The 18,808-nt window shown below is 44.7% G+C and overlaps 1 protein-coding gene across 1 annotated transcript in view; it reads left to right on the forward strand.

Annotated features, from left to right (window-relative positions):
- LOC140484475 (uncharacterized) overlaps positions 1–7,791 on the forward strand; it is a 30,938-nt gene extending 23,147 nt beyond the window's left edge. Inside the window, exons 2-3 of the mRNA XM_072582884.1 lie at positions 92–5,119; positions 7,777–7,791. Coding sequence (XP_072438985.1) covers positions 3,170–5,119; positions 7,777–7,791 — 1,965 coding nt within the window. The 5' untranslated portion in view covers positions 92–3,169. The remainder of the gene's footprint in view (positions 1–91; positions 5,120–7,776) is intronic.
- Positions 7,792–18,808: the final 11,017 nt, after the last annotated feature.

Genomic DNA, 18,808 nt, shown 5'->3' on the forward strand with positions numbered 1-18,808 from the left:
AGTCCAGAAGCTTTCATCCCACCCCTTAAATCACTACTAGTCAACTCATTCTGCTTGAAGTGGAATGGATAAATGCTGTTTTGTTTTTCAGAAAATTGAAGATACTGAAGGCTTTTACCGATAGTTACGGACTTCTGAACAGGAACGCAGACTTTCACTGTCGCAACACAGTGATGGATGAGGCATCCTCCAACCATCAAGCCATTCGTTAACAACACATCTCAGCATTGGAGAACCACTGTAAAAACATTAAATGTTTTGGGCATCAGGAATTTATTCCCTCTGAGGGAGTTGACAGCATTTTGAATTTGGACAAATTTGCAGAGATATATCAATTATCAATAACGAGTTAGAAAGTAACTTTAAAAAACGTGGGTCATCTTTGAAAAGGAATCAACAAAGTATGTTTTGCCTGAATCAAACAGAAATGTTGGACTTCTGTTTTAAAATATTATATGATGATTTACCACAGACTACGAATCACTCTAGACCTCTGGAATTAGTTGGTGGAAATAGTTAAATTGTAAAATTGGATGAGATGAATTAATTAGGATTGGAGAGTAGTGGTAGAAGGAAACAAATCAGAATAATCAGTTGGAATGGTAATTGAAGTTAACATGAATTTTAGTGAAAAGGAAATTTTGGTGAGTGTACTAAACTGATAGCCTTTGCATGGGGATGTTTGTGCTCTTGTCTTTCCTTTTAAGAGAATTCCCGAGGCATCGGGACTGTAAGTGGAGAGATAAGTAAAATCTCATAGATCTTTTGATAAGATCATACGGGAGTCAAGACATGGTCTTGAGATAGTGATGTAAGTATGCAAAAGTAATTGTTACCTTGGAAGTAACAAACATGAGGGAATGCATGGTAAAAAAAACTGGACTGAAGCACGGGCCCTTAGACATGTATACCTACTTGACAAATGGATTAGTGTAGCTCAGAAGAGCATAAAAGCAAAGTTTAAACTATAAGACACTGTCACATAATCCACAGAAAAACTGACTTTAAAACAGTGACAGTGAGCTGAAGTGAAAGGGCCCAAAAATAATGACAAACAGATACCTTGAAAAAAGAGGGGAAGCATAAGCTGAAGCTAAAGCCTGATGAGCACACTGCAATTTGTTAGAGCTGAATTGTTTGATAACATGTACATTGCAGACCTGAGGAGGCACTTTCACATGGAGGTGATTCAATGACACAATCATTCATAAAATTGACAAAGAAGGAAAAGTATTAAAGAAGTATCCTCAAGATGGATACAAATGAAGAGAACTGTGGAATCTTGAGTCCATGTATGTTGCTAACAAGCAACCAGTGACTGAACTTGATGCTTGATAAGAATTGTTACAATAGCCCAAGATGGGGAAGTTGATTGTATTACTAACTACGTGTATTTTGAGTGTTTGTTTATTAGTGACTTGCTAATCCCCTACACCAAAAGGGGAGGACTTATCGTTAAATGTGAACTCAATGTAAATAACTTTTATTATATGTCTCACACTGTATTCCATGGGATTTAACCTAGCTAACCAGCCGACCATGTGCAATCTTGTCAAACAGCTTGCTGAAGTCCATTCAGCCAATATCCACTTCTCTGCCTTCGTCAATCTTCTTTGTCACTTCTTCAATACCTCAGTCAAGTTAGGGAGACACAATTTCTCATGCACAAAGCCATGTTAACTATCCCTAATCAGTCCTTGCCTTTCCAAATACATGTAAATTCCCTCCAACAACTTACGCTCCACTGACATCAGGCTCAATGGTCTATAGCTCCCTGGCTTTTCCTTACTACCTTTCCTAAATAATGGCACCACATTAGCCAACCTCTAGTCTTCTGGCTCCTAACCCATGGCTGTTGATGATATGGATATCTCAGCAAGGAGTCCAGTAACCACTTCCCTAGCTTCCCACAAAGTTCTGGGATATATCTGATCAGATCCTGGGGATTTATCCACCTTTATGTGTTTTAGAGTCATAGAGTTTTAAGATGTCCAGCACCCCCTTCTCTGCAATATGGACACTTTTCAAGATATCACTTTTCATTTCTCCAAGTTCTCTAGCTTCCATATCTTTCTCCATAGTAAAAACTATCGCGAAATACTCATTTAGTATCTCACCATCTCCTGTGGTTCTACACATAGATGGCCTTGTTGATCTTTAACAGGCCCTATTCTCTCCCTAGTTACTTTTTCGTCCTTAATTTGTAGAATCCATAATTCTATTTGTCAAAGCTATCTTATGTCCTCTTTTTGCCCTCCTGATTTCCCTCTTGAGTATACTCCTATTGCCCTTATACTCTTCTAGGGAATTATTGATCCCTTCTTTTTCTTGACCAGAGACTCAGTTTCTGTAGTCACCCAGCATTCCCTATACCAACCAACTTTGCCTTTCACACTAACAGGAACATATTGTCTCTAGACTCTTGTTATCTAATTTTTAAAAACCTCCCACATTCCAGCCATCCCTTTATTGTGAATAGCCTCCCCAATCAGCTTTTGAAAGTTCTTGCCTAATATTGTCAAAATTGGCCTAACTCCAATTCAGAATTTCAACTTTTAGATCAGGTCTATCCCTTTCCATAACTATTTTAAAACTAATAGAATTATGATCACTGGCCCCAAAGTGTTCCCCCTCTGACATCTCAGTCATTTGCCCTGCTTTATTTCCTAAGAGAAGGTCAGGTTTTGCTCCTTGTCTAGTGGGTACATCCACATACTGAATAAGAAAATTTTCTTGTGCACACTTAACAAAGCCCTGAACTGTATGGCAGTCCCAGCCTATGTTAAAGAAGTTTATGTTATCACTGGGGGTCCTGGGTCTGTCTCTATATACATTGTGTCTTGGGTCTGTGTCAGTATACACTGTGAATCCAGGGTGTGCATTTGTATGTAGTGGGTGTCATGGATCTATCTCTGTGCACGCTGGGGATCTAGAATCTGTTAGTATACAATGGGGGTCCTGGGTGTGCATCTGGGGCAGCACGGTGGCTCAGTGGTTAGCACTGCTGCCTCACAGCGCCAGGGGTCCGGATTTGATTCCAGCCTCAGGATTTCCTCTGGGTGCTCTGGTTTCCTTCCACAATCCAAAGATGTGCAGGTCAGGTGAACCGGCCATGCTAAATTGCCCTTGTGTTAGGTGCATTAGTAAGGGGTAAATATACGGTAGGAGAATGGGTCTGGGTGAGTTGCTCTTTGGAGGATCGGTATGGACTTGTTCCCCCACAGACCCCACTGTCACTATACCCACACCCCAGAACCCCGAGGGCAACATTACCCCTGCTCATGCCTCCACCCCCATTCCCCCCACCATCACACCCACTCCAGGTACTGGCTCCGACCCCACTTCCAGCTCAACACCCACACCAGATCCCAGCTCCCGGCCCTGCCGAGTTTTCACCATCCCTCCAGACCTCCCACTCACTGAGGATGAACGATCAGTCCTCAGCAAAGGACTCACCTTCATCCCCCTCCGTCCACGCATCAATGAATTTAATACACGACGTGACATCGAACAATTCTTCCGTCGCCTCCGCCTCCGAGCTTACTTTCACAATCAGGACTCCCGCCCACCTTCCGAGGACCCCTTCGCCCACCTCCAACACACTGCATCCACCTGGACACCCCGCGCTGGCCTATTACCTGCCCTCGACCTCTTCATTTACAACTGCCGCCGGGACATTAACCGCCTCAACCTGTCGTCCCCCCTCCCCCACTCCAACCTCTCACCCTCACAACGCGCAGCCCTCCAATCCCTCTGCTCCAATCCCAACCTCACCATCAAGCCAGCGGATAAAGGGGGCGCAGTGGTAGTCTGGCGCACTGACCTCTACACCGCTGAAGCCAAACGCCAACTCGAAGACACCTCTTCCTACTGCTCCCTCGACCATGACCCCACCCCCCATCACCAAACCATCATCTCCCAGACCATACAGAACCTCATCACCTCAGGAGATCTCCCACCCACAGCTTCCAACCTCATAGTCCGGGAACCCCGCACTGCCCGGTTCTACCTCCTTCCCAAGATCCACAAGCCTGACCACCCTGGCCGACCCATTGTCTCAGCATGCTCCTGCCCCACTGAACTCATCTCTACCTACCTTGACACTGTCCTATCCCCCCTAGTCCAGGAACTCCCCACATATGTTAGAGACACCACCCACGCCCTCCACCTCCTCCAAGACTTCCGTTTCCCCGGCCCCCAACGCCTTATCTTCACCATGGATATCCAATCCCTCTACACCTCCATTCGCCATGACCAGGGCCTCCAAGCCCTCCGTTTTTTCCTCTCTAGACGTCCCCAACAGTACCCTTCCACTGACACTCTCATTCGTTTGGCCGAACTGGTCCTCACCCTTAACAATTTCTCCTTTGAATCCTCCCACTTCCTCCAGACCAAAGGCGTAGCCATGGGCACACGTATGGGCCCCAGCTATGCCTGTCTCTTTGTTGGCTACGTAGAACAGTTGATCTTCCGTAATTACACTGGCACCACTCCCCACCTCTTCCTCCGCTACATTGATGACTGCATTGGCGCCACCTCGTGCTCCCGCGAGGAGGTTGAGCAATTCATCAACTTCACCAACATATTCCACCCTGACCTTAAATTTACCTGGACTATCTCTGACACCTCGCTCCCCTTCCTGGACCTCTCCATCTCCATTAGTGACGACCGACTTAACACTGACATTTTTTACAAACCCACTGACTCCCATAGCTACCTGGATTACACCTCTTCCCACCCTATCTCTTGCAAAAATGCCATCCCGTATTCCCAATTTCTCCGCCTCCGCCGTATCTGCTCCCAGGAGGACCAGTTCCACCATAGGACACACCAGCTGGCCTCCTTCTTTAGAGACCGCAATTTCCCTTCCCACGTGGTTAAAGATGCCCTCCAACGCATCTCGTCCACATCCCGCACCTCCACCCTCAGACCCCACCCCTCCAACCGTAACAAGGACAGAACGCCCCTGGTGCTCACCTTCCACCCTACAAACCTTTGCATCAACCAAATCATCCACCGACATTTCCGCCACCTCCAAAAAGACCCCACCACCAGGGATATATTTCCCTCCCCACCCCTTTCCGCCTTCCGCAAAGACCGTTCCCTCTGTGACTACCTGGTCAGGTCCACACCCCCCTACGACCCACCCTCCCATTCTGGCACTTTCCCCTGCCACCGCAGGAACTGTAAAACCTGTGCCCACACCTCCTCCCTCACCTCTATCCAAGGCCCTAAAGGAGCCTTCCACATCCATCAAAGTTTCACCTGCACATCCACCAATATCATTTATTGTATCCGTTGCTCCCGATGTGGTCTCCTCTACATTGGGGAGACTGGGCGCCTCCTAGCAGAGCGCTTTAGGGAATATCTCCGAGACACCCGCACCAATCAACCAAACCGCCCTGTGGCCCAACATTTCAACTCCCCCTCCCACTCTGCCGAGGACATGGAGGTCCTGGGCCTCCTTCACCGCCGCTCCCTCACCACCAGATGCCTGGAGGAAGAACGCCTCATCTTCCGCCTCGGAACACTTCAACCCCAGGGCATCAATGTGGACTTCAACAGCTTCCTCATTTCCCCTTCCCCCACCTCATCCTAGTTTCAAACTTCCAGCTCAGTTACTGTCTCCTTGACTTGTCCGACCTGCCTATCTTCTTTTCCACCTATCCACTCCACCCTCTCCTCCTTGGCCTATCACCTTCATCCCCTCCCCCACTCACCCATTATACTCTATGCTACTCTCTCCCCACCCCCACCCTCCTCTAGCTTATCTCTCCATGCTTCAGGCTCACTGCCTTTATTCCTGATGAAGGGCTTTTGCCCGAAACGTTGATTTCGCTGCTCGTTGGATGCTGCCTGAACTGCTGTGCTCTTCCAGCACCACTAATCCAGTATTTGATTTTCAGCATCTGCAGTCATTGTTTTTACCTTATGGACTTGTTGGGCCGAAGGACCTGTTTCCATACTGTAGGGAATCTAGTCTAATCTACGTATCGTGGGGGTCTGTCTCTGCATATACCAGGGGTCGAGAATTTATGTTAGCATACACTGGGGGTCTAGAAACCATGTTAGTATACACTGGGGTTCCTAGGTCTGTGTCTGTGCAAATATAGGGGTCCAGAGTCTGTCTCTGGGGTTCTAGTGTCTGTGTCTGTATACAGAGCAGGTCCACAGCGATTGCCTATACACACTGGGTGGACCCACAGGGTGTGCTCACATACGCTGAGAGTCCAGCGGTAAGAAGCTCGATTTGTCAATATTGCATGAGGCGAGTCATTGACAGACACAGCAGTGAAAAGGTGGGGGTGAGGCTTAAACAAAAAAATCGCGAAATGCAATTTCAGTCTTATGTAAAACGTTAAAGAAATAAATGTGGTTGCTGTTGTAAGGCTCACAGAGCGTGGGTGTTTATTGAAAAAAAAGTATGCAGTCCTGAAAATAACCAACACCACCGTGTTTTAAAATAGTTTTGCATATCCACGCGGAAAGATCTGCAAGGACGCTGATTCTTGTGAAATGTAAGCTGACAGCAGCTCCCTCCGAAAGCATTAGTTAACGTTTAGTTCACCCTCTACGTGCGAGATTGATCGTTTCTCGTGAAACAGTCACCTCTGGCCAGACGTCGGCTGTTGCTCTCGACCAAATCAGGCCGACCCTTTATCACCCCAGTAACACCCGACCATATTACCATCAGCGAGTGAAATGAATAAGTTCCTGTCGGTGTGTGCCAGCTCCTTCCAATTGGTTCACTCTGAATCAGACAAGCCCTGTCTCTATCTTATTGGATATAGTTCCATCAGGAGCTCTCATGCTTTCTGTCAGAGTGGTGAATGTCAGTGACCTCGAGTAACCTCACTGGCTGATGCAACACTTCCACCGAAAGCGCCAGGGCAATCTGGCAAACCAAGGAGAGGGGGCACAGACTCTGCAACCCCTGCTGCACTTCAACTCAAATCTGTCCCACCCAAAACCGTGAGAGAAACAGAAGCCGACTTAGCCTGTCACAGCTCTTCATGCAAGGCGTTTTCCACACAACCTACCTATCCCACTCCCGTAGAAGTTGAGGAGCCGGTGTAGGACTCAGATGGACAAAGTTAAAAATCACACAACACCAGGTTATGGTCCAACAGATTTATCTGGAAGCATTAGCTTTCGGAGCGCTGCTTCTTCATCAGCTACCTGGTTTTTAACTTTGTACTCCCACAGAAGAGGGCTCTTGTGACAGAGTGTAGCCTCTTGGCTAGAAGAAAAATCAAAAGAACTGTGGATACTGTAAATCAGAAACAAAAACAGAAGTTGCTGGAAAAGCTCAGCAGGTCTGGCAGCATCTGTGAAGTTAATATTTTTGGATCCAGTGACCCTTCCTCTGGTCCTGCTCCAGAGGTAATATAATGTGAAGATAAATTACTGGAATTGTGGAGAGTAAGTCCAGTGACCCTTGTTCAGAACGGATAGTAATTAGAAAAAAAAAGGTATATGTGCTGAAGACTGGGTGGGGACATGGGAAAGTGAGCAGACAGAGATGGAGCCTAAAGAGACAATGAGTTTAATAATTTTAGAACCTGAACACATTCCTCTGTATCCTTTCATGTCCCTCACAGTCGAGGAAGACTCTTCCACTCTCAGGGTGAGACCATAGGTGGCTGTACAGACCGATGGGGCTACCTCAGGCTCTGTTACACCTGGTACAGATGGAGGTCAGGGGAAGGGGTAGTGGGGTGTTGGTGTAGTGGCGCACTTCTTTTACTGTTTTTGCCTGGTTTCCATTTTTTATAGATGGCAAAGTCTTGAAGCACTCGAAGCCTGTCTGGATGCTTCTCCTCCACATTGGATTGTCTCAGACCAGTGATTCCCAGGTACTGCAGGAATGCTGCAGTTCACCAGTGAAACCTTGAAGGTATCACTGAAGTGCTTCTTCTGTCCTGCTGGGGCTAGCCTACTGTTTTGAACCTAGGAGTTCCCACCTCCTCACTCTATGCCCCATCATAACATGGGCTGCTTTCAGCACAGCCAACCCATTTTCACCTACTAATGGGTCCCCATTATCAGCTTTTCTTTCTCCCATGCACACTATCATCCATTCCTTAAGCTTCCTGACTGTTGTTCTCTCTCTCTCTCTCTGGCCTCTAACTCCACTGATCTGCTCACTCCCCGCCCACCTACTCCCTTTTATCCAGCTATTCTGAAGAAAGGTCATTGGATTCAAAATGTTAACTCCGTTCTCTCTCTCTCTCTCTCTCCACAGTTGCTGCCAAACCTGAGTTTATCTAGCAACTTATGTTTTTAACTTCAGATTTCCATCATCTGCATTCTTTTTCATTTTAGTGTGTCATAAAATCTCTGAACAGGTTGATTAAGCATATTTACAAGATTTGGTGAATTTATAGTCAGAACCTGGGAGCGTGAAGCCACAGCTGCGAATTATTCATTTAAAAACCCCAAACTCATTCAAAGTGGGTGTGCATGAAGGGGAAATGAAAATGAAAGGTTTTGTTTTTATACTTGGTGGGAGTTTCCAGCTTCCACATGTAGTGGTGATAGACAATAGGTGCAGGAGGAGGCCATTCAGCCCTTCGAGCCAGCACCATCATTCATTATGATCATGGTTGATCATCCACAATCAGTCTCCTGTTCCTGCCTTATCCCCATAATCCTTGATTCCACTATTTCTAAGATCTCTATCCATCTCTTTCTTGAAAATATCCAGAGACTTGGCCTCCTCTGCCTTCTGGGGCAGAACAGTGATAAGTTTAACACTCATCATCATTCCTGGCTTAGACACAGAAAAGCAGTCAATAATGATACTGAACAATAGAAGCCAAATATGTTTGTATTTGTGTGTCAGCTTATTTGCACATGTGTCTAGTACATTTTTGTGAGCATGCCAGTCTGTTTGTGAGTGAGATTCTATATGTGTGTGGGGATGAGTGTATATGTGCATGTTTTCATATTTATGTTGGTGTCTATCCCCACTTATTCCTGACATACAGCTACACACATATATCAAAACACACCAATACACAACATACACCCGTACACATATACATACATATATACACACAAACACATGCACACATATACAAACACATGCATGTGAATGAGAACTGGTGCATATGGGTGTGAGTTGGCATGTGTATGTGGGGTGTGACTTGATATGTGTTTATGATGTGAATCAGTATTTCTGCACATATGAGTCTGTGTATGGGTGTGAGAGTGGTATGTATCTGTGTGGGGTACAAGGTGGAACATGCATTTGGATATGAGATAATTGTATGGATGTGTCGAAGATGAATGTTGTGTAGCAGTGATCGATCTCCATGCTATACTGACTACCTGTTAAATAAGTCACAGTGTTGTCCTCCACCCAATTCTATTTGAAAAGCAAACCTATGAATCATTTTTCTAAATGGATTGGTTTAGCTTCCGACATTTCTTGATGAGTGATGTGTCATATCATTAATTGTGCTGATCTTTGACAGCACCTTGCATTTATATCATCTGTTTTAGGTTGAGAAAAGGACCTCAGGGGTTCCATACGAATGTTGTGAGACAAAAGTTGTCAGCAAGTGAAAGGAGGATGGAAGTTTAGAGTTTACAGCCTGGTGCAGTAATAGACATTCAGCCACTTCCATTGGCCAAGGAGAATCCTGAAAGAAGACCCTGCCCCCAAACAAGCCCACTGACAGGCTGCCAGTGTTTACCTGGTAGTCTGTTCGTATGGCAGAGGGCCCACCAACCCCTGGTAAAGTACCGATGGTATAAGGAGGAGAACCTCAATTGGCATTTAACCACTTAAGTGGCACAATTAGTCTTTGAGTGGGAGGGCTGCTTGGCACTTTGCCCATCACTGGCAAGGTGCTTAGGCATCAACATTGTTGAAAATCTGCTTTTACTTTGCAATTTTGGTTCTAATAGGTGACTGCCTTAGTACAATTTGTTTGGAGATGCTGAAGCTGATAGAATCTTAGAATCATACCATACTGAAGAGGACCTTCGACCATCAATTCTCAACTGCCAAAGACACTCAAATACCTACTCTAGTCCCACTTTCCAGCACTGGACCCATTGTTATAACACTTCAAGTATTCCAAGTACTTTTTACAGATTGTGAAGTTTCTTGCCTTGACTATCTCCTCCCCAACTGTGCACCTCAGTTTTTCCGTGAATCCCCTCTAAACCTTTCACTTTAAAATGATATGTTTGTTATTGACTCTTCAACTAAGGGGAACAGCTGCTTTCTATCCACCCTGTCCATGCTCTCATAATCTTATAAACCTCTACCAGGTCCTCCCTCAATTGTCTTTGCTCTTAAGAGAACAACCAAATGTATCCAGCCTCTCTTTGCTGAAACATTCCATCCCTAAACAACATCCTGGTGAATCTCCTGTCCTCCTGTCTCCTGGTCTCCATCGAGAAGCACAACCTGTGATCAAACAAACCCCCCCCCCTTACCCCTGTGAGAGGGAAACAACACATTTACCTTTTCAGTCAGGCCTTGAGAGAATTTCACCATTGGAGCGTTGGCTGAGGCACCCCCGGATGCCTCAGAAAGTCCCCTGACGTGTTTAGAGTCATAGAGTCAGCACTGAAAGGAACCCTTTGGTCCGACACGTCTATGCTGACCAGATGTCCTAACCTAATCTAGTCCCATTTGCCAGCACTTGGCCCAAACCCCTCTAAACCCTTCCTATTCATATACCCATCCAGATGTGGTTTAAATGTTGTAATTGTACCAGCCTCCACCATTTCCTCTCATTCCATACACGCACCATCCTGTGTGTGAAAATGTTGCCCCTTAGGTCCCTTTAAATTTTTTTCCCCCCTCTCACCCTAAACCTATGCCCTCCAGTTCTGGACTCCCCCACCCCAGGGAAAAGACTTTGTCTATTTACACTATCCATGCCCCTCATGATTTTATAAGGTCACCCCTCAGCCTCCAACACTCCAGGGAAAGCAGCCCCGGCCTAATCAGCCTCTCCCTGTAGCCGGGTCCTTTATTTTTAAATAACAAGAAGTGAACATTTTAACAGTGAAGTAATGAAGGGAAGCCACGGCGTCGCCATGGTTACCGGCGAGGGGAAGCTGACAAAATGGCAGCCTTGTTGATGAGAGGTGCAGCGAGAAACGTCACTGAGAGTCAGCCCCTGCCCGCCACCTTCCTGACAAAGATGATCATTATTTTTGACCCTTTGATGAGAATCTCTGGCCCCTGGACGAGCTGGCTATGTTTGGGGTGGGCCCGGAGGGATTAATTCACAAGTTAGGACCTGCAGCTGATGCTATGAACCCACCACAGGACCCTCCCCCCCCCCACGACTCAGCCACGTCCATTTTCTCCTGAGTCTGACCACATCCAGCGAGGCCATGATTCCACACCTGGGGGCTGCGGACACATACACCATCCGTTTACAAGCCCAAAGCTGCCCCGAAAGAAAAAAAAGGTAGGTTACACAGAGCACAATTTGGCCATTTGATCCGAACTGGGGGAAGAGCATGGGGTCATAAATATCAAATACAGAGAATGCTGGTGAGACACAGCAGATCATTTTTTTTTAATCTTAAAAGATCAAGCAGCATCTCAGGTCAATGACCATTCATTGATGATTGAAGCAAATAGCATTCAAGCGGTGAAACTTCACGAGGGACAAAGGAATAAAACAAAAAAGTTAAAATGATGAGGTGCCCATGTGAGTAAACATGGATCCAGTGGGCTGAATGGCCTGTTTCAGTGTTCTAAGTGAATAACTGGAGAGGACAGGCAGCTCACCAGTGTAGGGCGTGGTGTTCTCTGAAACATCAGGCGGTTAATCCAGCCGGTTTGTCAATCGTCCTCCTCCCCAACTCCTGCCTCGACAGGGGCCCGCTCTTCATTCCCGAGCAATTACTGTACTGAGCCGAGGTGCAACGACTTTGAGTAACCTTTGGTGAAAGCAACACAGCGGGAAGGCCCCTCTCACTGGGAGGAGTCACTGATTGTGAAGTGATTAACTCAGGGCCAAGATAAATGACAACACTCGTCTGCGCAGATCTGTCCTGAGCAAAGTCTGCATTAATGAAAGCTGCAAGCAAATTTGGCTCCTTCCTTGACACTACTGTTAACTCTACATAGTGATATCTCTATGACACAATACCTGCTGAACAAGCCTTTTTGGCCAGTGTTTAAGATTTTAACTTTTTCCTAACTTTTAACCGTTGTGTTGTCAGATACTTTCAGAGTCTTGTGCAGTGTGAACCTGTATTCTCATCCTTGTGCCTAAATCCCCTCCCTTTCTTTGTAACCTCCTCAGAACATACAGCGATTTCACTTGTCAGTCCACAACTCCCTTCCCTGCACAACTGATGGCCGAACCTCCAGTTGCCTGGCTGTAAATTCTGGATCTCCCTTCCCTAAACCACTATGCCTCTTTCTTCCTTTTGTTTATTGTGAGTACATTTGGAACCCTAAGGTTGTGAAAGGTGACATATCAAAATGCAGGGACTGGAGCCTCTACAAGACTTGCTGTGTTTGGATCAGGGAATGGGACCTGCAGCAGCACAGAGCTCTATATTTTCCATCCCTGTCAAAATGGATGATTGTATTTTCTTTTGGTCACCTATTTCAATATGACTTTGGTGTCAAAGTTTGTAAAACACCTAATTGGGACATTTGCCACATAAGGTGCTATATAAATCCAAGTTGCGGTGTATCCCCAGGCCACAAGTTGATGAGTTTCAGCTTTGACGTGGAAGAAAGTCATGGACAGCTTATTTCCCTCTTCATTCGTTTAGGGGCAATGGGCATTGCTGGCCAGACCAGCATTTGTTGTCCATCCCTGACTGCCCCTTGAACTGTATGGTTTGCTTAGCCATTAAAGTGGTGACCACCTTGCCACGGGTCTGGAGTCACGTGGAAGACAGGCCGTGTAAGGACAGCAGATTTCCTTCTCTATAGAACCTGAGGCTTTTTAAGAAAAAAAACAGAATGCTTTAAACATTTAGTTATTATTTTTAAACCAGCTTTAATTTTCCACCACTCAATATATCAGCCTCTAATAAGTGCAGAGACATTAGTACAGCATCACTGTTTGTCAATTAGTTAAAGGCAAGGCCTTCCTCTGGGAGACGTGCCAGCGAGAAACAGTGAACCTGGATTTTGACGTGGGTGGAAAGTATATACCCATGTGCTGCTGTAGATCCTATTCCCCTATTCTTGACCTGAACATGGCAAGTCACCTAGAGCCCCCAGCCCTATACTAGGCCCTGCATCTCAGTATTGGCACTTTCACAACCTTGCTGTATCCAAAAGTACTCTACAGTTAACAAAGTGATTTTTTTGAAGTACAATCTTTGTTGTAAAGTAGAAAACACCAGTTTGTGATCATTCTCAAAGGACTAAATATTGGTCAGGAGACTGAGGAGGTCTATTTTGGTTTTCTTCACAATGTCATGTGACTCTTTAGTTCATACAAGAAGGAAGATGTGGCTTTGCTTTATGGATGATGTCTCTGACACTGCAGCATTCCAGTGTGCCATCCCAGACTTAGATTTAGGTCCCTGGAGTAGGGCTTGATCCCTTAACAATCTGACCCCAAGGCCAGAATGCTACCTCCTGAATCATTGCCAGCATATGAATCTCATGCATGTTTTTACACCTCTGTGATGTTGGTTTCAGTTTGCAGAGACTGACTGTGAAAAAAAGAGACATGGTCAGGAGGAGCATACTCTCCATAAGCAAGTGATAACAAGCTGGATTTACAAAGCACCTTAAAGTCATATCTGTATTCGGGCATTGTTTGAATGTGTGGTCACACTGGTGGTTCAAGTTTCATGGATGTCAACTGCCAATTGATGGTGTCACACCTATGTGGCTCTTCCAATGTATGGGTCTGGATCTGGAGCGTTGGTACCTATTCAACTGTATGATGCAACACCAAGCTGGATCTTGGGGTTCAACTGGACCTCAGTGAGTTTCACTTTGCAGTTACAGAAGTCATCAGATAGGCCATCAAATGCAGCAGTTATTTGAACAGGGTCACACCAGTAACTGCATGGTCTTTTTATAAGCCTGTTAGAGTAACTGTTATTTTGTACCATGGTGACAAGCAGTTATGGTCCTACTAATCAAATGGTGACCAAATCTCTCTAGGAACAAGTTAGAAAATTAATTTGGTAGTCTGTGATTGATAAGGTATTACAAATTACCATGGAGATCAAATTTCTCCCCCAATTTTAACCAATCCAACGTGTAAATCCAACTCCATGCTGATGCTTAATGTCCCCAAGGCAAAGAGGGATGGGCTATAATTACTATCATTCACATCTTGTCCACACCTCAAATACAAGAACATAGCTACATTTACATTCATAACTTTCCTTGTTCTGAAATTCACCTGAAATGTTGATTCCATTTCCATCTCCAGTGTTGCTGGGTATGTCCAAAAAACATTTTCTGTTTTTATTTCAGGTTAGTGAGTTTTGAGAAGATTATTTCAGGTTTCCACTATCTGATTTTCAACAACAAAAAGCTGGTGTTTTCCACCTACCTCCCTTTCTCCTGTTACCTTTGTGGGCCCAACTGAAACATGGTGCAGTTGCTAATGTTTGGTGATGGTTCAATATTCTAGGTAAAAGGTAAAGTCACCAAAGTCTACACTGGAGAGAAATGACTGATGGTGAGTTTAACCCTGAGGTTTACACGCCTCAAGGTGAGGGCAGTGGTTGAGAAGACACGTCCACGAGGTTGTGGTAACTTCAGGCAGTGCAGAAATTGACCCGATTCTGTGGGTATCATTCCGCAGCATAAACCAGCTATCCAGCCAACTGAACTAACTAACCTCTGGTAATGTTTGGGGAGGGTTCTTATGGTGCAGTGGTAGTGTTCTTATCTCTGAGCCAGGAGGCCCGGGTTTAAGTTTAATCTCCCCCAGAGATGGGTCATTAACATCTCTGAACAGATTGGTTTAAACAGAACAAATATGTGTGACAGCCTAGTAACTGATTGGGACAATCATAAATACACTCTCCAAAGATTTTATTGAGAGAGTTTTATCAGCTTTAATTGGGATTTATGCAAGTGTTGGTTTGTATCGGATCAAGATAACCTTAAGTTTGACTTTGACATGTTTAATCTACCTGTTTATTGATATAATTACATACCTCTGAAGCAAGTGGAAGTTGATCCCTGACATCCTGGTTCACAGGAACACTAGCACTCTGCTACAAGAGCCCCCACTTTTGACTTGGGTACTCTTCATCAGCCACTTGTGTTCCTGAGCTTATATCTAAAACTCAATCTTCAGACAAGGTGCCGCAGAGGTGACATGTCAGACCCATCCTTACTGGAGTGAAAGCTTTAAATATTATTGAAGAAAATTTTTGTTTTTCCAAAGGGGTCTGTCCCTTGATTTGGAAGAAGCACAGGTTTAGCTCCATGCACTCAGCTGCACAGTCAAACAAACAAGGGATTTGGCAACACAACAAATACAGACACACTGTGACTTTACGTTCGGGACTCACTACCATAGCAACAATCCCCTATCGACTCAATGCCATAGCAATAACCCCCAAAAGACTCAGTAGCGTAGTAATATGTTGGAGAGATAGACTGGTGCAAACTCCCATCTGTTGTCCCTAACTCCAACCCATTTCCAATCCATTTCGACAGCCACAGCACCATAAGACCATGAAAAGTAAGAGCATAGTTCAGCCATTCAACCCATCGAGTTTGATTTACTATTTAGTGAGGTCATGGCTGATCTAATAATCCTCAACTCCACCTTTCTGCCTTTTCCCTATAACCTTTGCTTCCCTAAATGTTTAGAAATGTCCGTTTCAGCCTTCAATATACTTAACACCACAGCCCTGTCTGCTCTCTGTAGTAAAGAAATCCACAGATTTATTACCATCTGAAAGAAGACATTCCTCCTCATTTCTGTCAAAAATGGACAACTCTTCACTCTGATAGTATGGCCTCTGGTCCTAGACTCTCTCACAGGGGAAATAAACTTTTGCATCTATACTGTCAATCTGGCAGCATGGTGACTCATTGATTAGTACTGCTGCCTCACAGCACTAGGGTTCCAGGTTCGATTCTAGCCTCATGCGACTGTCTGTGTGGAGTTTGTACATTCTCCCTGTGTCTGCATGGGTTTCCTTCCACAGTCTAAACATGTGGTCAGGTGAATTGACCATGCAAAATTGCCCATAGTGTTAGGTGCATTAGTCAGAGGGAAATGGGTCTGGGTTGGTTACTCTTCAGAGACCGAAGGGCCTGTTTCCACTAGTAGAGAATCTCATCTAATCTCCCTAAGAATCTTACATGCTTCATCCTTCTCAGCCTTTTCTGACTGTTTTCATAACCAGTATATTGTTCTTTAGACAAGGTTATTCAGTTTTCTAGGTGTGGTCGGACTAGTTCCTTGTAAAGTGTTGGTAAAGTGTTGGCAAGACTTAGCTATTAAGTCAATCTGGCAGCAAGACTTAGCTATTGTTAATACTCCATCCCCTTTGAAATAAATGCCAACATCTGTTTGATTTACCTATCACTTGCACAACTTATATTGTAATTTTGTGTGGTTCATGCTCCAGGACCCTCCCAGATCCCTCGCTGCTGCAGTTTTCTGCAGTCTTGCCCCATTTAAATAATCACAATACAGACACTGCCCAATAGGAATTGAACCAATACACAAATGAGGAATCTGAATGTGAAAACAGAAAACAATCAAACAGTTAAGCATTAAAGAATTTGTGGCTAATATGTTTGTATGGCAATTCTGCAACAAAAATGGAGACGTGGAAAATAATAGAGTCCATTGTAACAGTTATAAATTATAAATAGTTGATCATTTAAAAAATGATGACAGGATGACAAAGTCAGCATGGGAAATCATGCTTGACAAATCTACTGGAATTCTTTGAAGATGTAACAAGTTGAGCTGAAGAAGGGGAGCCAGTGAATGCTTTCAGGAAGGTTTTGACACAATCTCACTTATAAGACGTAGCGTGTAAAATTAAAGTACATGGGAGTGGGGGTAGTGTATTGAAATAGATAGAAATCTGATTGGCAGACTGAAAAAAAAGTGTAGGAATGAAGAAGTATTTTTCTAAATGGCAGGCAGTGACTAGTGGGATACCTCAGGGATCAGTGCTAGGACACCAGCTATTCATGTTGGCTCAGTGGTTAGCACTGTTGCCTCACAGTGCCAGGGACTTGGGTTCGATTCCAGCTCCTGGTGATTGTGGAGTTTGCACATTCTCCCCATGTCTGCATGGGTTTCCTCTGGATGCTCTGATTTCCTCCCACAGTCACAAAGATGTGCAGATCAGGTGGATTGGTGATGCTAAATTGCCTATAGTGTTTAGGAGTGTGTAGGTTAGATGAAATAGCCATGGAAAATGCAAGGTTACACAGATTGGTAGGGGTTTTGGGTCTGGATGGCATGCTTTGCAGAGGTCAGTGTGGATTTGTTGGGCTGAATGGCCTTCTTTCATACTGTAGGGATTCTATAATTCTAGTGATTTGGTTTAGGGAACTACATGGAGTCCCTGATTTATGAATGGCTGACTTATGAACGCTTGTACTTACAAATGTGATCCTAAACAGGGGTGTAATTTTAAAGACCTGACATACAAACATTTCCTGTATTTACAAATGGCTACTTTACATTGTTCAGAATTGTGTTCCGACTTGCATACATATCAATTTGCAAACTGACTCCAGAATTGAACCCATTTGCGACCAGGGGACTGCCTGTAAGTGTAATACCTCCAAGTTTTTAGATGACACAAATCATCATGGGAAGGTTCACTGAAAGGAGGATGCAGAATTACTTCAGTGTGATTTGGACAAATTGTAAGAGTTGACAAATGCATGGCAGATAGAGTCATAGAGATGTACAGCAGGGATACAGACCCTTCGGTCCAACTACTCTAAGCCAACTGGATATCCTAACCTAATCTAGTCCCATTTGCCAGCACTTTGCCCGTATCCCTCTAAACATTTCCCATTCATATACTTATCCAGAAGCCTTTTAAATGTTGTAATTGTTCCAGTGTCCACCACTTCTTCTGGCAGCTAATTCCATGCATGCACCACCCTCAACGTAAAAATGTTGCCCCTTAGGTCCTTTTAAAATTTTTCCCCTCTCACCCTAAAGACTTATCTATTTACCCTATCCATGCTCCTTATGATTTTATAAACCTCTATAAGGTCACCCCTCAGCCTTGGACGCTCCAGGGAAAACAACCCCAGCCTATTCAGCCTCTCCCTATAGCTCATATCCTCCAACCCTGGCAACATCCTTGTGAATCTTTTCTGAACCCTTTCAAGTTTCACAATATTCTTCCAATAGGAGGGAGACCAGAATTGCACACAGTATTCCAAAATAGCCTAACTAATGTCCTGTACAGCTGCATGACCTCCCAACTCCTATACTCAGTGCTCTGACCAATAAAGGAAAGCATATAAAATGCCTTCTTCACTATCCTATTTACCTGCGACTCCACTTTCAAGGAAAAAAGAATCTGCACTCCAAGGTATCCTTGCTCAGCAACACTCATCAGGCCTGCTCTGATTTGCATTTACAAAATGCAGCAACTGACATTTATCTAAATTGAACTCCATCTGCCACTCTTCAGCACATTGGCCCACCTAATCAAGATCCTGTCTGAGGTAACCTTCGCTGTGTACTACATCTCCAATTTTGGTGTCACCTGCAAACACACTAACTCTACCTCCTATGTTCACATCTAAATCTTTTTATATAAATGACGAAAAGCAGTGGACCCAGCACCTATCCTTGTGGCGCACCACTGGTCATAGGCCTCCAGT

The sequence above is a fragment of the Chiloscyllium punctatum genome, chromosome 13 (assembly GCF_047496795.1).
Source record: "Chiloscyllium punctatum isolate Juve2018m chromosome 13, sChiPun1.3, whole genome shotgun sequence".
Taxonomy (NCBI): Eukaryota; Metazoa; Chordata; class Chondrichthyes; order Orectolobiformes; family Hemiscylliidae; genus Chiloscyllium; species Chiloscyllium punctatum.